Source organism: Pantherophis guttatus, chromosome 2, assembly GCF_059756535.1.
Source record: "Pantherophis guttatus breed Tessera chromosome 2, ASM5975653v1, whole genome shotgun sequence".
In the NCBI taxonomy this organism is placed as follows: Eukaryota; Metazoa; Chordata; class Lepidosauria; order Squamata; family Colubridae; genus Pantherophis; species Pantherophis guttatus.
In genome coordinates, this window is record NC_142064.1 from 43435936 (window position 1) to 43460000 (window position 24065).

Sequence of the window (24065 nt, forward strand, 5' to 3'; positions counted from 1 at the left end):
TAATTACCATAAGTTGATTTGATCAGCCTCCTGACTCTCAGCTGATTTGCTCTCAGCTGTTTTGCGGAGGGCTCTGTTGCTAGCTAGCTGCAAAGAGGTAAATTGCTGGAGCAGATTTTTTTCCCCCTAGCTATGCTGAAAAAGCAAAACTAAAAGTAAAGCAGGGTCTTTGCTGCAACATGACAAATGAGGCAGAGAGAGATTTCTTTTTCTTTTTCTTTTTCCTCACCAAAAAAGGTAGGTGCAAAACTGCAAACAATGGGAAATTTAGGGCAAAAGAGGAGGTTCAAGATTTTAAAACACAAAAGAAAAAAAGCTCTATTTAACTAGGGAATTGTAATAATTGAGATACTATTAATTGTATATTGTGTTGAAAGCAGAAATAGTTAAGTTGTGGTTTGGAGGAATATATGGGGGAAATTATTTGGTTTATTATTATTGGTAAATATAATTAATTGATTTGTAAGAAATTGGATTGCATGGAAATAATTGGAATATTCATGTTCATATTGATTAATGTACAAAAAAGATAGTTATATAACTAATTGATTTATATTAAAATGTTGAATTTGTGTTAAACAACTGTATTACATAATTACATAATTAACCAATGTGAGGATGGATATAAAAATAGATGACAATGCGAAGGGGTATAATATAGAATAGAAGGGAAAAATTGAATTTGATTAAGATTAGAGATGAGGATGAAGGATAATATTGGTTTTTTAAAAAAATAGATGAGGAATAAATATGGCAAAAAGGAAATATAGAAATTGTAAATTTAATTGAAATGACTAAACACTGTTTAAATTTGTGAACCGGCCAAATACTCTGTTCAAAGAAAATACATTGTATGTTTGTATGTGTGTTTCTAATTATTGCTATTTATTCATATTTGTTCTCTTTTATTCTTTAAAGTTTAACAATTCATCCTTTATCTTAATATCTTTATATTTGTTTGGGGTTGGTTTTCTTCCCTTTCATCTTTTTTATTGTACAGCAATCTTTCTCCTCAAACCTACCACCTCTCTCTTTTCTTTCCTTCTTACTTTCTCTTCCCCACCACTCTTCTTCTCCTCCCTACTTCCTCTTCCTTTCTCCTTCTCCTCCTCTCTTCCTCCCTCTCTTACCCTCACTCCTACTCTAATTTCCCTTCCCTTCCTTCATCCCTCTCTATTGCTGTATCCTTTTATGCATATGGACTACTCAGAGGACTGAAAAAGTTATTTTTGACTGGTCCTCGCACTTTTGACCAGTCCTCGAACTTACGACTGTCCTCACATTTTACGTTTTTGCTCTATCTTGTCACCATGGTGAAGAGAAGCAGTTGTGAAATGAGTGACACGGTTGTTAAGAATGCTACAATGGGCATAAATGATGACCAGTCATAAGTGCGAAGACCGGTCAAAAGTGCGAGGACCTGTCAGAAATCACTTTTTTCAGCCCTCTGGGTAGTCCTTTTGTGCACATGGACTACTCAGACAGCTGAAAAAGTTATTTTTGACTGGTCCTCGTACTTTTGACCAGTCCTCAAATTTACGTCTGTCCTCATATTTTATGTTTTTTGCCCTATCTTATCACCATGGTGAAGAGAAGCAATTGTGAAATGAGTGACATGGTTGTTAAGAATGCTGCACGGGCATAAATGTGAGGATTGTCATAAGTGTGAGGACCAGTCAAAAGTGCGAGGACCTGTCAGAAATGACTTTTTTCAGCCCTCTGAGTAGTCCCTATAGTATACACATAGCCACGGCCCCCCGGTCACATGACCAGCTAGCCACGCCCACCCAGTCACATGACCTCTAATCCACGCCTACAAAATAAGCCACGCCCAGAGAACTGGTAGTAAAAAATTTTAGAACCCACCCCTGGTTGGGGGTCACCACAACATGAGGAACTGTATTAAAGGGTCGCGGCATTAGGAAGGTTGAGAACCACTGCTCTAACTAAACCATTGAACTAAACCATTGTCTTCTGCCTCAGTGCTGCTCTTACCCTCACTTGCTGTATTGTCACCAGTATCTGTGAGAGTCCACATAGGAGGTGACTGGCTGCCTTTCCCTTGCCATGTGCATACACAAAACCCAACTCCTTGCCTGCCACAAATTCTAACAATTTTAACTCTACAAGAGCAATTGTGCTGAGCTCTTCCCTTCCTCCTCACCTACCACACTGCAGACAGTGTACATGTATGCATATGTATCCCCCAAGAAGTCTGCTTAATAATCAAAGGTGGGGAGGACCCTGTGAGGATTATTATTGGCAGATTTATTGATTGAATAAATTTATATGTCACCTGACTCTCAAAGATTCAGGATGACTCCTAACAACTAGAAATATAAATAAAGAAAGGGAAAGGGTAAAATGGGAATAAACTCCATTCAGCTGTATGGCATTTAATGAAAACATGTAGGATTGCACTGTTCAGCTACAGTGCAAATTTGCACTTCCGAGTAGGATTTTCTCTGGAGTAAATTTACATGAAAACTATATTTGTCTGGGAAGGCAGGAAAGCAGCAGAAGATGGATTCTTAAGAGGCTTCAGCCAAGCATGGAAAAAACCCAATCTAATTTCACTATGTTAATCCATTATTTGTGACTATATGATTATACTGCATATCTTGTTTATATAATCCAGGACATCCACAATTCTAAATAAGGGATTAATTTTAAGTGACATCCCAAATTGTAATATTCCTGCAGTTTTTCATTTCCACAATATTTAACTGTCATACCCATCTGAGATATAGACTTTTCAGTATAGGCATATTTTGTTTATTTTGTGTTTTGATTAGGCCTAATAAATGTTTATGTAATGTGAACATTCCAGATATAGGAGCATGGTGACTTGTGTGGTTAGAACACTGGGTTGACAAGCAGGAAGCCTGCGTTCAAGACCTAAATGCTACCGTGGGATAAATGGGTTCCCATAATTTGCTCCTGCTCCTGCTAGGGACATGAAAGCATCTCCAAACTGGGTGCCCCACCCCAGGCAAGTGATGTCACCGACTAATTCTTTCAACCTGGAAGTGCCTTGGGTGCTCTTGACACAACTGCAATGTGATTTCAGATATAGTCCTTTGGCTACAAATATGTAAAGTTGCAGACCGCATAACACCAAGTGAAAACAGAAAAAATGAAAATGCCAACATGCTAATTGGGAGATCCATTTTCATCCATTTTTTGTGAAATTCAAATAGGATAGAAATATCATTTCATTATACAAATTAATTTTTTGTAATGTTTCATCATTTTATTACCAATTTTTTATCACTTGTATTTTGCCTCTTGATTGGGGGTTCCAGTATTTTTTTTTAAAAAAAGTAAGTTTCCACAATCAGAAAAAAATTGAAAACCCCTAATTATAGACTTATCTGAGGAAAATCTCTGACAAAAACATGCAGAATTGTATCTTCCCTTTGCAATTTTTTTGATGAACTGATCTACTAATACATATAATTTTAAGGCATTAAATAACCTCAGATGGGGTTGTCTTCTTCTACATATATATTCCCTTGCAATCATAGATTGAATCTTGCATTGTACAACTGCCAGACTCAATGCCAGGCTAAATCATAAACTCTTGACTTTTCATAATTTAGCTTGATTCTTCAGCAAAACTTGGCATGGCTCAACTTCTTTAGATTGTGAACAAGAATGAAGTCACAATAGCCGATTGCTGTTTCATAGCAGTGAGAAAATGTAAATGACTTTTATAGTCCTAGTTTAAACTCCCTACTTCCAAATTAGTAGATACTTGGCATAATACTTCATGGTACTAAAGCTGAATACAGAAGTTGTATGTTTACAAAATGGCTATCCCTTGCCTGGAGTGATTCCTGCTTTAGGACTCATAGCAAAATATGAAATTAATTTAATTGGATTTTTGATGTGTATAGAAGAAAAGCTTGTTGGTACCATTGTGCGTAAAACCAAAATTTAATGAAAAGAGAGATCCTATCTACATTATCTACATTAGAGCAAATCCCACTGAATTCTACCTAAATTAGTTTTAGCAAAAGATATCTACAATAATTACACTAGCTTTTGATTTGTTCCATAACCAGAGTGGCTGGGTTTAGCAGACAGTATCACAATACAAAGCCACAACAGAGATAGAATATTTTTTGAAGCCAGAGGATCCAAAATCTGCTTGCTCATTCCAGGCGATGATTTTGTATTAATCAGCCTCTTTGCTGCTGAGAAATCTGGTGAAACATAGCTTGTCTTAAATTTCTGGCAAAAGATTTCAGTGATAACACCATTAAAATGTGGTCACAGTGGGATTAGTCACCCACCAATCAGATTAAGTAGGCTTTGAGAGAAAATTATATAGTCCATAGCAGTGTCTCTTTAGCCCACCCATAATGAATGACACATTAAAGTAATTAATTACTATGAAGGACAAAAATATCCAACTGACTCACCGACTGGACTAAAGACAAGCCAGCACAGTCACATATAATGCATTTGGCAGGGATGTAATGAGTTTGGCAGGCTGGATCAGATGGATAGTGAAAGAAGGTTCCAAATAAGGCAGAATCATTCAATTCCATTCTAGCATTAAATTTCTTGTACACAATATATGCTCAGACTCTGAGAATATAATTAAAAAAATAAATAATATTTTTTTTCCTTAGTGAGATTGAGTTATTATGCAGGAGCTTGTAGTTTCTCTGGAAGTAAGTACACATTGATAAGCAATACTCTGTAACTATTTATCATCTGCAATTATTTCCATCATAGTTTTGGAAAAGCTCAACCACATCAATTTGTACTCCGTAGTAATAAACAATGGGAAACAATATTTGGCAGTGTCGTCCTTAGTATTAGCTGAAGCATTTAGTCATATGAAGCAAAGTCATTAAATTCCATACCTAAGGTTCACCAAGTTTCCTTACATAGAAGACAATCTAGAAGACACATAGAAGACACATCAAATCTGGATATGATTTTTTTTTTAAAGTACCAGCCCACCATATGGGTGTACTACACTGAGTTGCACAATGTTAGACTGAGAGATCTATCACAAATGCAACTCTCCTTGAAGAACAAAGGAGATTTACCTTAATATTGGACAGGTTAATTTATTTTATCCCTTTGTTTCCTGTTTCCTTGTCAGTAGGTTTGCTTGGAAAAGATCATCAATTTGTATTGTTTTGCTGGCTTTGCAGAAATCAAAGAGATGGGATTATTTGATGAAGCATTTTCTCCATCCTCAATAAGGCCAATGTATGCAAGTGCAGCATACATTGTCAATGTCAATTTCTTGACATTCACAAGATTGACACCTATTTCTCAATAGAGAATCAACATCTTTGGTTTCAAACAGAACTAGATTACTTCAAACAGTTCCGTTTCTGCTAGCTAGGGGGTAACTTTTTTTCTGTCTAAAACCAAAAGTTGCTAGACCAGAGGCTGAAACAAGGGAAAACTGCTCTCTCCTATCAATCTCAGATTTAGAATAGAACTTGTAGAAAGCAGGAATATCCAGATTACAAAACTGGCACAGAGGGAAGCTACAGAGTATATTAGGTACAATTTCTTTTCCAATTCTGCTAGTTACTATTTAACTGGTTTCTGATACTTACCAGTACATTCTCTATTCATATTCAATATACTGTGCACACTTTTATGGAATTTGGCTCTTCTACATCAGAATGACTCCTATATTAGCAGCACATTTTTCATCTTGAATCTGTTTAGAATGTTTATCTTGTGCTCTATAGGTTTTTCAGGAAGATTCCTTTAAACTGTTGTTTGTAAATTTAGCAGTTCTAAATTTTATACCTTTGCCGGTGAATGCTTTAGGTGGCTACTTTAACTTTCTCTTCTACTTTTCAAAAAATTAGATCTGATTTTATAAATTTATTTATTTATTTATTTATTTTATTAGGCTTATATGCCGTCCTATCTCCAACGGACTCAGGGCGGCTCACAACAATAAAACGACAATCCAATGCAAGTTAAAATGCCTAATTAAACAAATACAGTTAAAACCCGTAAAAAAACCCCATCAGTCCAGGCCGGGGAACTCGAATAGCCAAGTTTTTAATTTGCGGCGAAAGGTGTGAAGGTCAGGGCCAGCCGAAGCTCCAAGGGAAGTTGATTCCAGAGGGTGGGCGCATCTACAGAGAAGGGTCTACCCCTGGGGGCCGCCAGCCGACATTGTCTCGCCGACGGCACCCTGAGCAAACCCTCCCTATGGGAGCGAACCGGGCGATGGGATGTTGTTGCTGGCTGCAGGTGGTCCGCCAAATATCCTGGGCCTAATCTTATTCCCATTGCCTTTCAAAGAGAGAGATGGATTGATTTCTCTGATCTTATACCTCAATGCTTCAAGTACTGAAGATGGTATTATAGAATTTATTTCAATTTTATTCTTTTTTCCTTTGTATTTGTCCAATAGCATGCACAGTTCGAATAGGCTTTATCTCTCTCAGTTCCTAAAGTTAGGGAGAAAAGGTAAAGATATGCCCATGAAAGACATGAGTGGCAGCAAGCCAAAATACCTAGACAGGAGATGAAGATAGCATAGATGGTGATAGTGAAGATAGTGTAGATCCAGACAATTTATAGATCAGGAAATTTGAGATCTCTAACATTTCAACCTATAGGCTCAAACCTATTACTACATGGCAATTATGGTGGGATCATTTGGACACTACAGGATAATAGGACCCTTAACAAAACTGTTGATGGTTGCCATTTTGTTCCATCTAAAACATTTTTCATCCTACTGCCCATATTATTCTCTGAAATATTCCTCTGTCATGTATGACATAGTTCCTCTTTTGATTTAGAAGTTGATTTAGTCTTTTAATTGCCAAAAGAAAAATTTCTATGGAGAATTTCTAGCATTTTTCAATTGTCATTTCTCTCATTCTAATTGGGCAATTTTCTGAAATAGCTGTTGTTCAATACTGCTCAGTTTTTCTTATATGAATAGAATTCTCAAACTAGATACAGGTAATCCTAGACTTATGATTGATTGCTTAGTGATTGCTTGAAATTATGACAGAACCCCCACAGGTACTTACAACCCAGTTCCAAAGTTCTGATGGCCACCCCCTATGGTCAAATAACATGTTGGCTACTTGACAACCAGCCCACATTTATGTCTGTTTGCAATGTTCTGCAGTCATGTGATTGTGTTTTACAACATTTTTGCTGAAAACTGACATTTACTTCTGTTTTTTGGAAAAAATGGCCCATAGTGAACAAAGGGTTCACTTTATGATGGTAGCATTCATTTGATGACCACTGCAAAAAAAGAGGTTGTAAATTCAGGTTGGTCATGTGGGTGACCCACTTTATGACTGTTATGATTTATGACTATAAAAGGCAGACTTCACTATGGTCGTCAGTTGAGAACTACCTGTATGCATATTATGCACAAGACGTTTCAAAGGCAAAACTACTAATGGTAGCTTAATAAACAATCTTATGCAAATTTGCAAACTTTGAGAATTCGCTGTGTTGTGAGCATAGGTGTTTCTCAATTTCTCTAAATGTAGATCTAAGAAAGTATATAATACAGGATCTTTTTAAATGTGCCAGATTTTCATTCTATAATCGTATTCCCTTCCAGTTAATATTCAGTTACTGGTTTGCATCTTGACTGCACAAGTGGAAAAGGTTGACCTCATTCTTATTTGCATTTGCTATAAATTATTTGACAGCAGAATAGGTGGTCAAGTTTTCTTATGCTACTGGTAATAACTTGTTATTCTGGATAAATTCCTTTGTCAGCATAGATGAAACTGTTGTGTTTTGATGGTGGTCATTCATATTAAGGTTAAAGAGGGGCTGCACCAGCACACTTTCCTGTTATAATAAATTTTTCTGAATATAATATCAGTCACATTTCTCCCTAGGCTGTGTCTAGAAACAGTGTGTATGAGTGGCATAAGAGAGAGTCAATTTCAATAATGTTACAAAACACAACTGTCTACAAGCCTTATTTTTATACCTCTTGGTTGAACACATAAGAACCTATTTCCTGGTATCCGGTCCAAAGTGCTCAATGTGAACATAAGGAAAAAGACAGCTTTCGTATGCTTAATGGCATCATATAGTTCGTCATTAAAAACAATTTTAATATATTAGTCAACTAATCAAGTAATTCTGTTGATTAGTATTTTATTTTATTATTTTATTTTGTAATTTTTCGGGGGGATTTGCAAACTGTATTGCTACTTAAATGACACTTACATTGTGACAGTGTTCAAAATTATCTGAGTTCAACTTTCTAATAATCTACAAGAATTTACAGTTGTGAAATATATCTACAATCTCAATCAATTCCTGTCATGTCCCACATTGTTCTTTAACAGCACAGCTGCAGGCTCTTCGGTGTACAGATATATTTTTCATAAACAAATTGGCTTTCTATCAAATATCATGCAATATACATACAGACTAGTACAGTGAGGCTAACCTTTTTGCCATCACGTGCCAAAAGTGCGGGTCGCATGGGGGATCGCGCACATGTGTGCCCACACCCATAATTCTATGTGCCCGCCCCTGGCACAAATGCGTGCACAACTCCCCCCTGCTCCCCCGCTTTTGGCATGTGATGGCACAGTGAGCCTGGTAGGCCCATTTTTCTGCCCTCCCCAGGCTCCAGAGGCTTTCTAGGACACTGGGGAGGGCGAAAACGGCCTTCCCCATCACCCCCATGGCCCATTTGCTGACTTCCGGTGGGCCCAGAAGGCCCAAAAATCAGCTGGCTCGTGTGCCCACCGATATGGCTCTGCAAGCTACCTGTGGCACACGTGCCATAAATTCGCCATCACAGGACTAGTAAGTTATAAGACTATGGACTTTATAAGCTGAAGTAAAATCATAAGTACAGTAATGTTTTCATTTAGCAACCACTTTGCTTAACAAGTTGCCAAACCCCCCCACCCCCCAAAAACAAAAACACCAAAGTTCATGACTATCAGGATTGTCATGTCAACTTTCCTTCTTGGGCACCATGAGACGCTTCATAAATATCTGTTTTGCTTTTGGTAAACTGTTTCTATATAACTTCAAAACCTATTGTATGTTTCTCAAATTCCAGCTAAATGCAGTAAAATTTGTCATGAAAATATTCTGGAATACATCCCAAACAATGAGAAATGAAGTCCTACCATTGAGTAACAATTGGTTGAAAATCAAACTAGCAATCAAATTTGTTAATTTGATAATTTGTTAATTTGATAAGATAGCCAGGTTATAAATCAAGGGTGTCAAGCTCGATTTCTTTGAGGGCCATATCAGGGTTGTGGTTGACCTCCGGGGGCCGGGTGGGCATGGCCCACTCATTCCTTTTTCCTTCCCTGCCTTCCTCCTTCTCATTCCCATCTTGTTCCTTCATCTGCACTCAGGAAAGGATGAGGGGAGGGGGAGAGGTTGGCAGTGCTGCTGGTGGCCATGCTTACCACAGCTGTGGCTATCCTACGCAGGATGGGGTGGGGGCAGTTCCAGTGAAAGGAAAGCTGCACGGGCTGCAAGGCCGGCTGGCGAGCAAGCCATGGAGGTGCTAGCGGTTGTCGCAGCACTGATCTATAATTTGAAGGCGGCCATTTGGCCTGGAAAATGGTGAGCCTTGGATCCACAAGGCAGTCCTGGAGCCAGCTTGGCATGCACACAGGAGGCGGCAAATGGCCAAGGGGTGGGGCTGAAGTGGTTGGGCAGTTCCTTGCCAGTTCCAGGACTGCCCCACGGATCTAAGGCTCATCGCATTCTGGCCGCTATCAAGTTATAGATTAGTGCCTGGCTGTCCTGGGCCAGGGCTGAGGCACCAGGGGTGTGTCTCCAGGGCAGCTCCGTGGGCCATACCATGAGCTGAATTTGGCCCACAGGCTTTGAGTTTGACACCCCTGTTATAAATAAACTCAAGCCCCCATCCTCAAAGAAGATAAAAATTGAGGAAAAATGTAAGAAAAACGTAAAGGCAAATATAAGCAATTTTGTGCCTAAAGAACGTTGCAGGAATTGGGCATGTCTAGTTTAATGGAAAAAAAAAAGACTAGGGGTGACATGATAGCAGCGTTCCAATACCTAAGGGCCTGCCACAAAGAAAAATGGGTCAATCTATTATTCAAAGCATCTGAAGGCAGGATAAGAAACAATGGATGGAAACTATTCAAGAAGACATCCAACCTAGAACTAAGGAGGAATTTCCTGAAGTTAGAACAATTAATCAGTGGAACAACTTGAATCCAGAAGTTGTGGGTACTCCAACACCGGAGGTTTTTAAGACGAGATCAGACAACTATTTGTTTGAAATGGTATAGGGTTTTTGTCTGAGCAGCGGGTTAGACTAAAAGACCTCCAATGTCCCTTCCAACTCTGTTATTCTGGAAAACAAAGATCAAGCAGAGATGTACAATTCTCTGTATTTATTAACCTCAAGAGTTAGTAGTAGAGATGATAGACACTCCCTTACAAAGACCACTGTAAATTTAAAAAAATTGTGAAACACGTAGATATATATCAACTTAACAGTTGTCATTTAATACAAATCTTAAAACTTGGGGTAGTTTTATATCTTTTATTTAATTGGTACAGTAGTTTGTTAAACTTCAGTATAAGATCCTGCTAAGTAGGGGGCATTTTTGCCATTCTAAATTGAACTAGTAATGATATATTATAGCTCAAACATGCTCCTCCAATAAAGCAAATTCTCCATTTCCTGTTATTAAATTATCACTATTCCAATGGTTGTATATTATATCACTACACACACATTCTAAATATAGACCACACTTTTTGATTAGTTTACTTTCAATATTTAAAACATGAAAAATAATATTAAAACAAAAAATATTAAAAATATTTTGCACATGAAAAAATATATTTTACTACGTATTCTGAATGTGTTTAAGCTAGAACCTTAATTGAGTTATGGAGTAATTTTATTCCACCAGTGCCATCTATTGGGGAAGTGTAATGGATTATATATTTCCACAGTTCTGAAATGAATTTCAGTAAAACTAAACAGGGAAACTCCCTTGTAGGCACAAATGCATAATAAAGTCAAAAAACAGTGCAGCATTTTTAAAAGAGCCTATTTTTTAAATCTGAAGAAATCTAGGCCATTTGTTACAGTATTTAAATCCCAAAGACATACATATAAAATATACAGAAAACATTAAATAAATGTGTAGGTAACAGAATTATTTATTAACACAAAACTGTAAATAAATAGGCTTATTTATTCAGGATTTCTGTTGGTGAATAATATCAGAATTTTTTCATTCTTTAAGAACCTGGTGTCCTGAACGGCAACTTACAGTGAAACATGGCTTTTGCAAATAATTTTAGGTTGGGGATTGTAGGAATTGTACTTCTGTACATTTAGGTATTATCGGGTAGAAGAAGATTATTTTGCAATAGCCAATGGATCCGTATCCATTGATAGATGTCTGCCTCCACAGATCTAAATTTAACTGCTATAACTTGTGTTCTTTCAGTAATCCTGGGGGAAATATAACAAGATGAATCTCAACTAGATTGTTTTAAATGAAAACAAATTTCATTATCGCTTATGTAAAAAAGCTATATGATGAGGGTCAACTAAAGTAATGCAGTCACTGTGAACAACTATTTAAGTGATCAATTTAAATGAAAAGAGGAAAAAGAGGATTAAAAGTTTTCCTAAGAGATTTCATGGTTTGATGGAGTATTATTCTTTGTACACTTAAAAAGCAATGTAATTTAGAGCCAAGAAAAGGCCTCTAAGCAAGTATAAAGATGTAAATATCTGCAAGTTAGTCAAAAATGAAGCCACAAATTTCTAAGCTTGACAGAGAACAGAGAAATAGGAAACTCTGAGTGGCAGGTTTCTATTTATTTCCAATATGATAAGCCATCTTTGGTTTAAGTGCTCTCACAGGATTAAAACCCATATTGTCTTCATAAAGTAATTACAAAATGTGAGAGATGCAGGGTAGTAAAGCATTCTAAAATAAAAACAGATTATTATTATAAGTGAATAACTACGCAATTTCTGGATAGTTGGTATTTTTATTTTACATATATTAATGTCATAGAAACCAAGAGGATTCTTTTAAAAAGAGAACCCTGAAGATTAACTAATTAAACTTTGTTCTTCAATTTGTTGTGATAAATTTTATTAAAATAAATAGATATGTCATCATTTACAAAGTTACTGAATTCATATTAATTTGTGTTAAACTGCCAGTGAAGAAATGTCAATAGTTTTATTCCATGATCATAATTTTGATACCAAGTTATGTAGGCTCTTATCTTTTTATGGTTTTTATGGAATTGTCTTCAAAGTCTATCTGTGAGTTGGAAAGGACATGAATTATTCCTGATCCTCAAAGACCCGTAATAGGCAACAGTCAAAGCAGAACAAAGGCCCAGTTGGCTATAGCTCTACCTTCATTTGTCAATAAATAAACAGTATATATCAGGCTAATTAAATGAAATAGTTACATCGATATATTGTGTGAATGTGATAAACGAAGGCTCCTCTCTATAGATATGGAACAAAATATTATGTTGCTGCCCTGAGCAAAACCTAAATTTACCCAACAATTTAAGAAGTATTATGAACTTCTGAGATGCAACCATTTCATTTTACAGGTTTTTGTTGTTGTAACCTTTAGTTTACAAAGCGATTTCTCTTGACTGCCCCACCAATGCTTTTACATTAACCAGTATTTCATTTACGATTTGCTTTTACATTAACTAGTAGTTCATTTACCAATATAGTAAATGTATAGTAAAGATAAAGGACATTTATTTTATTCACTTTAAAACTACAAATATTTAATTCCTGATCAAGCATATAGCCAGCAAGTAGAAAATGAAGGAGAATAACTGCCAAACTTTTTGGCAAGTTCTCAGCAAAATTTTCTAGATGATTGGTATGGCATGGGTTGGCTAGGCTCTAGGCTTGTAGTCAGTTTAAGGCTCTCCAACACACAACAGTGTGACTAGATGCAATTCTTTACAAACTCTAGAAATAAACCGCTTATGCAGTAGATATATATTTTTATCATGAAGTTCCAATACTTTACTAATACCCACTACAGTTTAATTTTGGCACTTCTTTATCTCATCTTTCTCACATTTTATTTTCCCCCTGAAGTTGATTATCACCTGTCTGTCATGAAAAACTCGTCTCTCAAATTAATTTCTACACTAACTTTTTACCAGTTTCCTTAACTTAATTTAATTTTTGTTTCTTCCATATTTACTACATGTTCAAAGCTCATTTTAAGCAGCTTTCCAAGAATACAGCTCATTTAATGCTTTGAAGAATTTTTGTGTGTGTGCTAACATGCTTTAAGAACTGTCTTCTCTGAATGTGTTGCACAATCCTATTCTCTATCAATGTGTTTGTTTTAATGTCAAATTTAAGATGAGTCTACAACAATTTTGAAAAGAATGCTATCATTCTAGGAATTAGCTTTGGTTTGTCAAAAACACATTATGCCAAATTAGCTTAATTTCTTTTCATGACAGAATTGACTGATTTGGTAGACTAAAGTAATGCTATGAATATAATACACATTGATCTCAATAAAGAATTTGGCAGGCTACTCACATGTTTTTAAGAAAAGATTGGACAACCATTTGTCTGAAATGATATAGGGTTTCTGCCTGAACAGGGACTAGAGGCCTCCAAGGTCCCTTCCAACTCTGTTATTCTACTCTACTCTACTCTACTCTACCCCGCCCCGCCCCGCCCCGCCCCACCCCACCCCACCCCACCCCACCCCACTCTATTCTAATACTGTTGTGGAAAAAATGCATAGATGTGGGCTGTATGGTGATGCTATTGTTTGAACAACCATACCAAGCATGTGTTATTCAATATTTTTCAATAAGCGTTATTCAATATTTTTATAGATACTGGAGAGGAAGATACCAAATCCACAGAAGACATTAAACTACAGAAATTGGCTAACAACCCAGACATATATACATAGTTCAAATGGTTTGTAAGTTGGGCAATTTCCAACAAGTGATACTAACAATCACAGGTCGAATATATTGGTGCAGAGATGTTGAGAACTGGTTTAATGGCAATGCACATCAGAAGAATACTAGTGGACCAAGCTGAAGTTATAGGCTGTAAGACAGCAACTAAAATGTCTAATATGTCTTCAGCTGCCTAAACACTAACATGAATCAATCTAAATCATGGAAAATAATTATCCTGTGCTGGTTAAGACTTATGATAATGTGGTGGATTTTGGATTTATGAATATGTGGTGGATTCCAGGTATAACACTTTGACAGGAAAGTAGTAATAGCAATAGCACTTAGACTTATATACCACTTTATAGCCCCCTCTAAGCGGTTTACAGAGTCAGCATATTGCTCCCAACAATGTGTGTCCCCATTTCATCCACCTCGGAAGGATGGAAGGCTGAGTCAACCTTGTAGAGAATATTGTAGAGAACAATGTTCAGAGGATTAATACCAGAATAAGGTATTTAAAACCAAGCTTAGGAGGAATGATTAATGGATCTGGACAGCTTGCAAAAGAACTAGTTAAGAATAGATATGAGAGCAATCTACAGATAATGAAAAGGCTTCAAGGGATAGATCTATATTCTGTAAAAGTGCAATAGAACAAGGATCAAATGGTTTGAAATAATAGAAGAATTTCCTGAGAGTAAGAACTAATAAGCAGTGGAAGAGTGATGGGTTTTTACTTGTTGGAAATATCTACATGCAAGCTAGATGGCTGTTTATTGGGAATGATTTAATGGATTCTTCACTGAGCATAAGATTAAACTAAACAACATTAAGTCCTCTTCCAAGTCTTATATTAGGCATATCCAACCTTTTGGCTTGCCTGGGTTGCATGGAGTAAAGAATCGTCTTGGGCTGCATATAAAATATATAATATAGATAATGTATATAAATATACACAATGTTGTTAAAAAGTTTATAATCTTGTGGGGTCACATTACTAGCTGTCCAGGCTTGCATGTGGCCTTGAAGTCATGAGTTGGTTATGCCTTTCTAAAGTTCTATGAAAGTTTGTGCCTAAAATAATTTTACATTTGTAAATGAACAATACAGTCTATTTCTAAATAAAACCTGTAATAGAATTCAAAAGAAAAATTAAACAGCAACATTCAACGGTTTAATAATTTGATGAAATTCTTCCTATAAATTCCAATATACTCAGTGGACACTGCAGTTTCTAAAGAACCTCCAAAGCAGATCTTGAGAGCATAAGAAATACAGTAGTAGGAAGAATAAGAAAATGCATGTTATGTAGTATTTTGACAATAAAACGTTATATTTAAACCATGAATACAATACAAAAAACCATGTTGGCTAATTCTTGAGCTATACGTTTTAATGCTGGTTCACTTTTTTAAAAGTATTTTTTGAGAGAGAGGAGGCTTAGAAATCTGCTATTTGCCACAGAAGTAATTTCTTTAAAAAGAGAGAGAGAGATAATGAATGAGCACAACATTTTGATCTAAGCAAAATCTTCACATTCCCTCATGTTCAGCAACGAATAAAAACATTAAGTGTTTACTAAATTGGGTTCTATGTGAATGGGAGAGATGTTCTCCAAAATGTGCAGCAGCAACCTCTTGTGGTGTGAATAAAGCAATGTATCATAAGAACAGGAATGAATATGAATATATTACATGTATAATGTCTAAGTTAAAACATCACATGTAAAATATTTTTCTTATATAGAAAATATCTGAAGTAGGTATTTGCTTCACTAATGTAGAATTTTATGAAACATAACTTTTTCTTTGACTACTAAACGCAATTGGCAGATATTTCAAACAAAAATATCTTAGCACAGAATATATAAGGAATCTTTTCTACCATGTTGTGTCAGATGAAGTTTATTGCAAGGACCAAATCTCTTCAACAAGTTGTAGTATACAGTGCACTGGCAAAGTACATTATGTCATAGTTTAAAAACGATTACAGTTTGAAACAATAAGTACTTTGATCATTCAAGCTTTGCTCTTAAAGCTTTAGAAGGTATATGTTATCTGTTATTTATACTCTTTTCACAGAAAAAGTCTTGCTAGACTTTACAGTATACTTTAGTATACTGTAGTGTAATGGTTGTAAATATGATTATGGCATTTTATTAATATGGAATTCTGAATAATGAACATGAAAGCTGCTAAGTGTGTACAGTTAGAAAGCAGCTTTTTCTCACGAGACTAATCTTTGAACTGCCTTGTCATATAAACATATACTGACTAACATACATTATTTTTCTTTTCTTTTTTTCTAACTATTATGCCAGTAGGTTTGTGGGACAGGCCCAACTCTTAGGCTGATATTTATCTAGTAGGAATTGGCAGAAATTAGCAATTGTTTAATATATACTAAATATATCACCTATTCTCGGCAGGGCCTAATACTATAGAAAATTGCTTCCGGCAAATTTACAAAGCCCCCAATGGTCCCTTCAAAAAAGAAAGCTTCTCTAAGAGTAGAATTGACTAGTGAATAATTTATTATATAATGTATTTGTCAAAAAGAGAAGAAAGAAAAACATTTCCAATTATTTTTAAATGCAAATATTGCATTCTTGGGCTTTTTCTCCAATCCTCATTCATTCATTCCTAGAAATATTGTCTTCATTTAAAAAAATATGCATTGTAAAATTAACCACTAGGCTATATTAGCTCAATACATTACTTCATCCTGTGTAATAATTAACACACGTCAAAACTTTAAAGATTATCCCCTCCCTCTCAATTGACATTGTTCAACAACTACCCAATGGTAAAGAATTCTGAACATATAATGTATCATTTGTATATAAAGCAGAATTGTCAAAGCACGAATAATATTATTTGCACCTCTGAAGAATTAAAAATCCTTGGGTGGCATTGATACAACAATCCTATGCAGCTAGTATTACAAACTGCAAAGGTTCATTGATTAAGAAAAGGCAAGGCCAAAGGACAGAATTTCTTCACTGCTTTGTTCTTAAACGATTCTGACTTAAACATTTATTAAGCTATTAGTAACTATCTTTATCTTTCTTCAGACATGCCTAATGGAAACAATATATTACAAGTCAATGATATAATCATATAAGATGAAAATCAGCATTTTGTCCACTGTGTTATTAGTTTACCAGACAAATAAATTAAAATATAGAGATTTATGTTAATCTATTCCCTCCAAAACTTATTCCCATAATATTTTGTGAACTTGTAAACAAAGCTATGTTTTAAAAGATTTTTAAATAAACATGTCTACTTAAAAAAACCATTGCATACACTATATTTCACATCAGTATTTTTGGAATGATACTTCAAGCTTCTCTTTGAAATTAAATACATTTATATATATATTTTCATTTTTAGAGATAAATTATTAAAAGAAATAATTTCTTTGTTTTAGTAACATTTTAAAACATAATTAAAAGTGCAAATAAGTAAAAACAAAACTGTTTTCTGTACTTCAATATCAAAACAAAACAAAGAAGATCAACTTACTCTAATATAGACTTGCGTCGTTTCTTTTTCTTTTTGTGGATTTCGGTACTTCTCATAGAAGTCTCGTCGCTTCTTTGTATCTTTTGGAATTTTATCTTTTCTCTCTTTTTTTTCTGCAGGTTCATCTGAGCTATCTGGAGACGGCTGTTGTTGAGCTTTTATCTTTTCAACCTCAATATAGTTCTCATTCGGATTCAGTACTATTACTCCATAGCCTTCCTGTTCCAGATGAAAGGGGGGAAAGGATTTATTGGTTCAAATGTACTGATTGAAGTGATTTTCATAGCACTGATAAAGGAAGTAGGAGTTGCATTTTTTTAATCTTTGTGTCCAAATTTACAATGACCACTTTTGTTTATTTGTTTGCCAAGCTCTTTACATTTTCAGTGATTTACGCAGTTCATCAAGAAATTGTGAAACAGCTTCCTCCACACTGGATTCCAAAATTACCAACTTGATGCTTAATTAATAAAAAAGTGTTACATGTAGGTTACTTAAATACTATTGATTGCAAAAGGATTTAGCAAACTTCAGAGATTAAACCATTAAACATTTGTTCAATTAAAAACTGATAGCAGCAATAACAATGAATCCATTTAAATTGTGATTATTTTATATTGTTTTGAACTCAATGCTATGTTCAGACATAAGCACTTTTATTGGAGTTAAAAATGCACATAAAGACTTCAGACAAAGGAAAAATATTAGATTCTTCTCAGATAATATAAATTATAAATCAATAAGAAACATAAAGGGATAAGGTCTAAAATTTGAGACATTTTGTTTATATCAAAGAAAATAATCTTCATTAAAGAAAGTAAGACAAGTCAAATCCACATAAACCAAATCCAGCTGTCAACATTATTTCAAAATTTCTTTATAACTTTTCGGGGGGGGGGGGAAACCATACTAAAATAAAATAAATGTTTATCTACTTAAAATAAAATCTTCACTTGAATAAAAGAAATTCACCTATGTAGATGACCAATGCTAAGTAAATCTTTGACAATAACAAAAGATACTTTATTTGGTGTTGCTTTATTCTAATCTGTGTAGCTATTCAAAAACCTTGTAATGCATTGTGATAACTGTCAGGTAGACAGATTGTCACTTGGTGCTTTTCTACAGTTGGACACACTCGACTAGCTATTAAAATCACATTTGAAGAAAGTTCTTACTCTTCCTTGTGCCTGTACAAGTTTTCACGCCCTTCTCAAATTTCTACTATACCTTCTCCTCCCACCAAAACTAAGTTAAAGAACACTGTTGCACTCTGTTAAGCAGGGTGAATTAGAGGCATTCAGTTCACTGTCTATGGTATAAGGGAACATGGTAAAAAGGTCACCATAGGTCAAAGAGAAAATTGCCGCCTTCTAGATTCTGTACCATGAGTAAGTGATCTCCTGTCATTTTTTCCTCCTGTCATTTTTTCCTCCAGTTTTCTCTTCAGCACAAACCCCATATACTACACTGTATGCTTTTACAAAAGATTAATGTATTAAATTAATATTATACTAGTTTCCATATAAATAAACTCAATTGAAATTTATATTAAAATCAGTATTGGAACTTTTAAAATATATATATAATAAATACATTGAAAAACAGATTCCTGCCTTTATGATTATTACCGTAATAACAAAACATCCTGAAGAGACTATTTTTCTTACTGTTTTAAATAATTGCTACCCCAACCCTAAAAAAAAACTTGTACATTGTCCATTCAGTCTTAGTTTGCTGGTCCTGTTTGTGACTTGAATTTTCTTTTCTTCTTTGAAGATAGGTCTTATATTGATTCATGTTATGTTCTATACAATGCAAGATGTAAAATTCATGTATTTGTTATTATTTTACAGGTATTAGTGAAACTGAAACCATGTTCATTTTTGGCTACTCTCAAAAAAACCACAGACACACATAAATCATCAAAGAAGTAAAATTTGTCTAAGTTATTGATTATGTAACTGAAAATTACATGACTCATTTGTCCAATTTTATGAGGACATATTGTCAATTTTTCACAGACACATCAACAGATGAAAAATGAATCCATTTAAAAATCTCAGCTACATAAATAAATTAAAGGATTTTTACCAATTAAGTTTAAATAGCACAAACCATCCTTTGGCATGATTTAAAAACTTTTTTAAACATACTGTATTTATTAAAGTAAAGATATAACTAAAATAGTAATATTTCAGGAATCTATATAAGATGTTTTATGGGTATTTTTAAAAAGTGCATTATGATCCTTGTTTTGCTTAGGAGAAAGTTGACATTATGACATATTCTTTCCTTCATTTGTCTTCAGTCACTTCCCCTAAATAATATGAGGAAAAATAGGCACAAAAAAGAGGATAATGAATAATAGACAATACCTGAACAGATGAAAGGAGGTAGAAATACAATATAATATATATAACTGGAATAGAATTTAACCTCTATCAATGTTGCTAAAGTGAGACCAACCTAGCATTATCATAAATTAATTTTGCAGTTGACAATATGACCTTTTGTTTCCCTTTCACCTTAAAAAGATTAAGATGTTTTTAAAATTCATCAGAATGTATTTAAATTTTAACCTGCATTCTTTACTAATGAGACTTTTAAAATGAGCTAAATGTTAATGTCAAAATGACAGGCAACTAATTTTGGCACATGATCAATACATACAAAATGTAGAGACCAATTTAAACAAAGATGTAAGCAGTCACAATCTATAATCACATCCACACATCTATACTTTGTTAAAAATAATCCTTAAAATCTATAACATACATTTTACAAAATTAAACCATACAACTGATTTGATTTATAACATTCACTTTCTCAGATGTGCATGCCTATTTAACTCTGTATCAACTAATTAATAATTTCCCTTCAAAATAAATGATATAATTGAAGTACTAAATGTGAAAAATATATCTGAAATGAAATACATCTACAATATAATACATTACTCATTTTTTTTAGTTAAATGTTTTCAGAGAAGTGTAGAATAAGCATTCAACTATGTGTACAATACATTATTCAACAAGTTTCATCTGCACAAACTAGTTAGGAAAAATTAAATGAGACAGTTTATAAGTAGTCTCTATTAAAGTTAGCATTTAATAAATTTTGAGTCCTAACTGATCATCAATTGGATAACCAATTTTATATCATTCAACCATTCCAAAAATCAGTCCAGTAAGATTATACTATATACTATAAAATTATAACTGTATGATTCCAAAAACTACTGGATTTTGCTAACAAGTTAAAATTCTTGTCAGTTATTTCAGTTATTCCATTTAAAGGATGGACTTGATTTCCAATCTTGTACATCTGCTTATTTATTCATATTGATTAAATTACAAGCAAGCTTAGAGAAATGTTGAAAAATACTTATAATACCAAGACTTTTTGAATCATAGATCACAGGAAATTCATGAGTATGCTTGGTAGTAAAATATGGTATCAATAAGAAAAAAAATCCTAATAACATCTTCTACAGGATCCTTCCACTTCTGTGTACAGATACAAAACCCATATAGAATAAAATATAGACAGCAACAGCAAAAATATTTGAGATATATTCTGGGACACAAGAAGGCTCTTGTGTCTGCTGAAATGAATAATGAGCTATAAGCGTTCAGCATAGCATATTAATCCACTAGGAGAGGCCGCTGTATATGATCAGAGAGGTCAGAGCCTAGAGTGGAATATGTTGACCTATGTGTCTATCTTTCTGGCTTATAAGTAAAAATGTGTAACACATAATTTTCTTGAGCTTTATCAATCTGATTTAAAAAACAAAAAGAAAAACTATTTAAATACTTGAAGCAGAATCAAGTTATTTCTTCAGGGAAAGGAATCCTAGGAATTTAGATCAGTAACCTAGATCTATGCATGTTTAAAATGGTCATAGGAATGACTATTCATTGTTTTTAAAGATGTATGATCTGTTTATTTCTGATCTTTTTCATGAGAAGAGTACCTATGTGTCATTGTTGCAACAACCTAGATGCAACAGTAGGATGAGGTCATGACAACCAATCAGAAGTCACTAGTGAAGCGTAAAAGTAAACATAGCTGTTGGAGATGCAGCTCAGCTTGAAAAATGCCCCCTCCATTATTTGAGCAATTTTCTCAAGACGTGACCTGAGACTGAAATGCCTAAAATGTCAGTTGACTTCTTTTTGTATTTTCACCCAATGTGCATTTTGGCAACTGCACCCTGCTAACACTTTGTAATATTTTCATCCCAGTTACACCACATCTCTTAGACTCCTGCATTCCACTGCTGTGTCCAAGTGTATAAAATGCTATATTACTGCCAAACTTCATATTGCTCCACAAAGTTTCCAACTTAAAATAGCTCATCAAGTTAGGCAAGAAAAGAAAACATGCCACAAAAAGTTTTTAGGGGACCACCTGTTGTCTATTATTTTTACATAGCACTTACTCATAAATCATAACACAGGGTAATTAATCAAGCTGTCAAAGAAAAGGTCAAAGGTTACACAGGGGAGTCAGAAGGTCATTCATGGGCTGATAGAGGTCAGGGTCACACCACATTCCTCATTATCAAGTTGGGATGAGAGACGACCCAAGCAAACAAAAGTGAAAGCAGATGGAGAAGTGAGTGGATAAAAAAGAAAGAAAACTTGACAAACAAAAAGAAAAGTGAAAGAAGAGTGTCAGCTGCCTTCAGATAAAGCACAGAATAGAACCAAAACACACTGGAATCTGCTCAGAAATGTTCTGTGTAACATAAAGAAACTATATTTTCATTTTTTAAATGTCATATAATTTAGATGTTTTAATGGAAATAAACAGCATCACTACATGTTTTGACTATTTCATACAAATATCCAACAGTTACAAGCAAATCAGATAAAGAAATTATGTTGAACATAATCAATTTTCCCCACCTCCACTTTCTGGGTATAGCCTATAGGATCATAATAAAATCTTTGTATTTGTATAAAAAATAGTATTGAAATTATACTCTTCAAAACCACAAATGTTCATTAACACAAAGCATCATAAAAGTCCTTCTGGATGACACAAGAGTTATAAAATATTCTATCATTACACTGACCTGAATTAGATGCAGAATAGTGTGCAAAATTAGCTGTCACCCTTTCCTCAAAATCTTTGCTAATCTCATTTTGAATGTTTGCAGCTTTATCAACACATGCATCAATGTCAGCTCCTTGGTTACTGAACCGCAGTACTTGGAAGAAGATATAATTAAAATGTTTTGGCACAGAAAAGGTGAAATTGTATCTTCCCGTATTCCCCAAGGACTCTGTAAAACATGTAGGATATATTGACAAACACACACCCTTGTCTAGAGCCCTGACATTCCAGGTCACCAACTGCTATTTATTTCAGAACATTTGCACTTACCCATACAATCACCTGCTGTGTTACTAACTTTTAATGGCTGTTGAAAATTTAAAACTAAACAAAAAAAGTTTCAGTGCCTGATAATTACTTAAATATATTAAATGTCTCAGTGTTATCTGGGTTTTGGTTTTATTTTCCTTTTTATTTTATCATAAACACGTATATATTTAAATTGCTATAAATTATATATATATATATATATATATATATATATATATATATATATATATATTACGTGAAACTTTCTCAAACACAATAAAACTTAGATAAGATACTGCCACAGCATTTACACAATTATAAAATTCATATTAAAACAATGCTTTATTATGAATTATCATATTATATACAAAAGACAAGATCTGAGAACTCTGAATCTTTTTAAAGTCTTATAAATAAATTTCAGCTAACTCTAATCTTAATTTCTACAACATGGGCAAAGTAAAACTAATGAAAAGATGCATGCTGTCAGTTTGAATAGGAATAATCTCATAGCATACAGCATGTTACTGTAATAATTAAGAAGTTTAATTTTATGGGACTGTGATATCACTTGGATCCAAAATAAAATGACGCAACTTAACTCATTGCTATTACATTTTTAGAATTAGATATAAAAATGCTGAGTTAGTACAGCTTTACAAAATATGAAGATTTAGAGGTACAATGTTTTAAAAACATAAAACATGGTGTATTTTAAAATAAAAATGCATTGATTAATAAATAAGATGTGGTTTTCCTTAATGTCAAGATTGCTACATATTTACACATTATAGAATATGTTGAGTACCTCATTTTGAGCAACAGCTCAAATACAGCAGATGTTCAAGGAAAACATTATTGTCTATTAAGTATTAATATACATTTATTTATTATAAAGATTGGTTTATAATATTTCTTGCAATAAATATGAAGTTCCTCACTTTGATTATCTCTTCTACCATTGCTCCTGAAATGGCCTTGACAAGCTCATTACAATACAAAATCTTTACTTTGATCTTTGGCCAGCATAAAACCAGTGTTTTTCATTCAGCCTTAAGCTTCAGCCTTCAACTTTGGAACAACGTAAGCAATATTATGTTTGAAATGTCTTGAATTCTGAACACTTCAAGCTCAAAAAGCTCAGTTTTGACCTTAAGAATGTGTTCTGATACTATTCCCAGCATCCAAAATAGTCAGAACAATGTTGAAATA

At 34.2% G+C, this 24065-nt stretch overlaps 1 protein-coding gene across 7 annotated transcripts in view; it reads right to left on the minus strand.

The window, feature by feature from the left end:
* The window catches only part of ARB2A (ARB2 cotranscriptional regulator A), a 231421-nt gene that overhangs the window by 136274 nt on the left and 71082 nt on the right, over positions 1 to 24065 (minus strand). For all 7 annotated transcript variants that reach the window (XM_087885890.1, XM_087885891.1, XM_060690615.2 and 4 more), the window contains exon 7: positions 17478 to 17696. In XM_087885890.1, the coding sequence (XP_087742016.1) occupies positions 17478 to 17696 (219 nt within the window). The remainder of the gene's footprint in view (positions 1 to 17477; positions 17697 to 24065) is intronic.